We start from the raw sequence: 5,063 nt of genomic DNA, 5'->3' as shown, positions 1-5,063 counted from the left end.
AAAGGAAAGGGTCTTTTATAGTCCACGATGCCAACCATCTATGTATAGGTTTATAAATAGGTTAGAGCCCGTACTCCTTGCAGGAGGTACCTAACTGCACTACAAATGAGGCATACATACCTTACCCCCTTTGAGATTTGAACTTTTGACCTCTCTTTCAAGACCACAAATTCTCCACCACTAAACCCAAATTTTTAAAAATGCATATACAACAAGAATTACAAGCCTCTTGAAGGAGGAAAGCCCAAATTTTAAAAAGCGGATGGAGAGGAGGAGAAAAGCGATGAAGTGGTCCTTTCAACTCTACGAAGTCATTCAATGTTCAGTATACTGTACTGTACACAGTCTCTGTGTCTACACAAACCTCAAATGTAAGGTTTCCAAGTTGTTTACTGATAAGTGGTGTGCGAGGGGACTGTAGTGGCTGCAAACTGCAATTCAAAATGAACTTTTTTCCAGGATATCATCTGAATTCGTCTCAACTGTGGAGAAAAGTTATTAATATCACAGAATGGCAATCCAGAGAATATCACTACTATCTAGGCCATTACTGTCCGGGATGATTCAGATGCAAGAAATAAATGGCCACAAAACTCCTCTCAAGGCCCTCTGTAAGCAGGGTCACTTGAAGAATGCTCTACACATCTTGCATACTACATATAATTCTCCTGTAGGTTCTTGTACACACCTTCAACTATTGCAGATTTTCATGCCTAAGAATGCCCTTTCAGAGGTTAAGAAAATTCACTCTCACATCAATGAAAGGGGATTTTCATCTGCTGCCCGCATTTTTTTACAAAATACCCTTATCAATATGTATGCCAAGTGTGGAAGTGTAGTGGGTGCTTGCGGAGTTTTCGAAAGCATGACTGAACGAGACATCTTCTCATGGAATATGATGATTGCAGCTTACCAGAGACATGGGTTTCCTCAAGAGGCATTGACATTTTTTCGTCAAATGCAACTGTCAGCTATCCAACCTGATAAATTTACCTTTGCTACCATTCTTCCATCATGTGCGAAATTGGGAGCTTTAGAACAGGGTATGGAGATTCATCAAAGGATAATGGAGAGCAGATTTTTGTCAGATGTTGTACTTGTGAATGCCTTGATTGACATGTATGCAAAATGCAAAAGCATACACAATGCACGCGAATTATTTGACAAAATGCCTCAACGAGATGCTGTCTCGTGGAATGCAATCATTAGTGGATATGCACAAAATGAGCTTGTTGAAAAATCCCTGGAGATTTTTCAGCAAATGCAAGTGAAGGTTGCAAAGCCAGACTCAACAACCTTTTCTAGCATCGTTTCAGCTTGTGCCAAGCTTGGATTTTTGGAATATGGTATGGAAATCCATCGAACAATAGCAGAAAGTGGGTTTTTGTCGGATGTTAAAGTTGCAAATAGCTTGATAACCATGTATGGAAAGTGTGGAAGCTTACAGAAGGCAGAGGAACTGTTTGGTCAGATGTCTCAACGAAGTGCAGTCTCATGGAATGCACTCATTAGTGGATATGCACAAAATGGTCTTACTGAAAAGGCCTTGGAGGTTTTTACGCAAATGCAATTGGAAGGTGTAAAACTGAACTCAGCAACCTTGGCCAGCATACTCCAAGCTTGCGCCAAAATTGGAGCTGTGGAAGAAGGTATGGAGGTCCATCGAAGAACAGTGGAAAGCGGATTTTTGTTACATGACATTGTTGTGACTGCTCTGATGGACATGTATGCAAAATGTGGAAGCGTGCAGAAATCACACAAACTGTTTCGAAAAATTCGTCAACAAGATGTGGTCTCATGGACTACAATTATTACTGGATATACACAAAACGGTTTTGTTGAAAAATCGTTGCAGATTTTTAAACAAATGCAGTTGGGAGGTATAAAGCCAAACTCAACCACGTTTGCCAGCATTCTCCCAGCATATTCGAAAATGGGAGCTTTAGAACAGGGTATGGAAATCCACCAAAAAGTAATTGAAAACGGATTTTTGTCAGATATAGTGGTGGTAACTACCCTGATCAACATGTATGCAAAATGCGGAAGCATACAAAAGGCACGTGATTTGTTTGAGGAAACACCTCAAGTTAATCTGGTTTCATGGAATACACTGATTGTGGGTTATGCGCAAAATGGTCTTGTTGAAGAAGCGTTGGAGATTTTTAAACAAATGCAATTAGCAGATGCAAAGCCAGATTCATCAACTTTAGCCAACATCCTTCCAGTTTGTGGCAAGCTTGGTGCTTTGGGACAGGGTATGGAGATACATCAAAGAATAATCAAAAGCAGATGTTTATCGGATGTTGTACTCGTGACTGCCCTAATAGACATGTATGCAAAATGTGGAAACATAATGGAGGCACGCAAATTGTTTGACAAACTGCACAATCCAAACTCAGTCTCATGGACTGTGATGATTGCAGGATATGCAATGCATGGATATTGCAAGGAGGCGATCAAACTCTTTGAACTAATAAAGCATTCTACAACCAATCCTGGCCATATAGACTTTGTTTGTGTTTTATATGCATGCAGCCATGCAGGTCTAGTTGACGAGGGCTGTAATTACTTTAATGAAATGAGCAACTCTTATTCCATTACACCTACAATGGATCATTATGTATGCATTATTGATCTTCTTGGCCGTGCTGGCTATCTTGGTGAAGCCTTAAACTTTATCATTAAAATGCCCATACAACCTGAAGTGGTTGTGTGGATGTGTTTAGTTGGTTCTTGTAGATCACATAAGAATGTAAATATAGGAGAATTTGTGGCAACACTTCTTTTTGAGTTGGATCTTAGAACTGCTGCACCTTATGTCCTTTTGTCAAACATTTATGCAGAAGTGGGTAGGTGGGTTGACGTTCAGAAGGTAAGAAAAATAATGAAAGATAGAGAAACTATAAAGATACCTGGATGTAGTTGGATTGAAGTAAATAAAATGGTACATGCTTTTTGTGTAGGAGACAGATCACATCCACAGACACATGAGATTTATGCAATGCTGGAGAAATTGTCTTGGGAGATGAAGGGAGCAGGTTATATTCCAAATAAAAAATCAGTATTAAATGATGTGGAGGAGGAGGAGAAAGAATTATTCATCTGTCACCATAGTGAGAAGTTAGCAATTGCATATGGGTTGTTAAAAATGCCCCCCGGAACAACTATTAGAGTTGTCAAGAATCTTCGAGTATGTGGTGACTGCCACATGGCTACCAAGTTTATTTGTAAGATTACTGCAAGAGAAATTGTTGTGAGAGATGCAAACCGGTTTCATCATTTTAAAAATGGGCAATGTTCTTGTGGAGATTATTGGTGATGCAAAGTGAAAGCTTGCATTATTAAAGTGTGCACAGTTTCAGACTTGTGGTGGGAAGGAGGTAGTTTTATTTTTCAGTTTATTAACAAGAGCCATTTCTGACACACTCTGTTGTCAAAGTGGTTAAAGGTTTGCCTTGCCTCGTCATAGCATGCAGTATTCATTTTCAATGTTCATTCCTTCCACTTTAGCTAGCCTTTGAGCCATTGAAGTCTACTATATTGGGTTTTTCTGAAAGCAGACGTTAGATTATACAGATGGGATGTTGGTGTCAAGTATTGTATTGCTCATTCTATAAACCTGTTGGACAACTTCCTATTACTTCGCATGCAATCCTTTTGAATAATCCGAAATCGGCCTGCCAGCACTTGACAGGAACTACGCTGCAGTATTCCTTAGATGACAATTCTTTGCATTTTGTATGATTCAAAATCATGTGTACAGAACTATTTGTATTGTCAAGCGTTCATTTTATGATTATAGTTCTAATATTTTAGACCATAACTAGGGGTTAATAAGTAGACCAATGTAGATGGTGGAAATATCGGCGAGTTCGAAGCTGTAAGATCTAGAAACCGCATCTATTTTTGTAATGATCTCCCCTCGTTTCCTCCTATCTCAGCTCTGCCCAACTATATTTGAGTAGAGGAAAACCCAAGCTAGACAGCCACTCTAGTGGACACCAAAATGGGAGGTCATGTGAATTCCAATGTCATAGTATTGATCTTGCAATAGCACTCCATTAGTCTAGGTTTTTTTTTTTTATTACTTTTGTGTAATTTGTTGGGATTCAATTTGGCACTGCCAAAATTTGCTTTAGGCCCATCTTTTCTATGCATTTAAGTCTCATTTGTTGATTAGAAATAAGCTGACATGATTTTTTTTCAAATGGGTTCCTCTCAATCAACTTTGTTTAAATGTTGTTTTCTATTATCCTTTGTGTGCTTATCGTATGTTGGAAGTTGCAAAACTCTATAAAGTTCTAAGTATGAAGGTTTTTTTGGTCAAATTTCTAAGATCTATGCTAAATTTTGGAGTTGCAAAGTTTTCCATCCATCCATCCATCCCTTTCCATTAACCCTCACTTTTACCCTTGTCTTTATCGAAGTCTTGGACTCTCTCACCAACATGCTTCTTTGACTCCCACATTCTAAAGCTTTACACCGAGTTACCTTTTAGTGTTGCAATTTTATTCATCTTCCTATTCACATGCTTTGTGACATGTATTCCATGGTAACCCTTAATACCCAACTTTTGACATCCTCCTTCATACCTTTCAAAGTTAAAGATGTAAGAATACCTCTAATATCATATTTTTGGCATGAGCTATAAAGGATTACCGACTCCCAATCCTCTATGTTTTATACTATGTCACATGATCATGTTTGTGAGTTCAAATATATCCTTCCTTGCATACCTTATGGGATGAATTCCTTTGTATCCTTGATCCTTGACCCCCAATATTTCCTTTCATGTATCTTTTCAAAGTCGATAATATAGAGATACATTTATTTGTTTTCTTTTAAGATTAAGGTAAGGTGCACTCTTGGTCCCATATCCCTAACAATTGGTATGATTATATGGTATACCCAATCCTCGAAGCTCTGCAACTCCATAATTTTGCACTGTTCATTCTCACCTACCTCCTTGCATGATCCAGGTCACCATTAATGACTAGGTTTTATAATGCAACTACTCTAAGTGGGTTTTCCCATCCAAAAATAGTTGTTCATCTCAAGGGTGT

General features: G+C 38.5%; 1 protein-coding gene across 1 annotated transcript; it reads left to right on the top strand.

The window, feature by feature from the left end:
- Positions 1–249: 249 nt before the first annotated feature.
- Positions 250–4,134, top strand: LOC131057800 (pentatricopeptide repeat-containing protein At4g30700-like). Its single transcript, XM_057991957.2, has one exon. It carries the CDS (start codon positions 512–514, stop codon positions 3,317–3,319), a length of 2,808 nt encoding a protein of 935 aa, XP_057847940.2. The 5' UTR covers positions 250–511; the 3' UTR covers positions 3,320–4,134.
- Positions 4,135–5,063: the final 929 nt, after the last annotated feature.

This window comes from Cryptomeria japonica, chromosome 9, assembly GCF_030272615.1.
Source record: "Cryptomeria japonica chromosome 9, Sugi_1.0, whole genome shotgun sequence".
NCBI lineage: Eukaryota > Viridiplantae > Streptophyta > Pinopsida > Cupressales > Cupressaceae > Cryptomeria > Cryptomeria japonica.
Note: the sequence above shows the minus strand (reverse complement) of the source record. Positions and strands in the feature narration are given on the sequence as shown.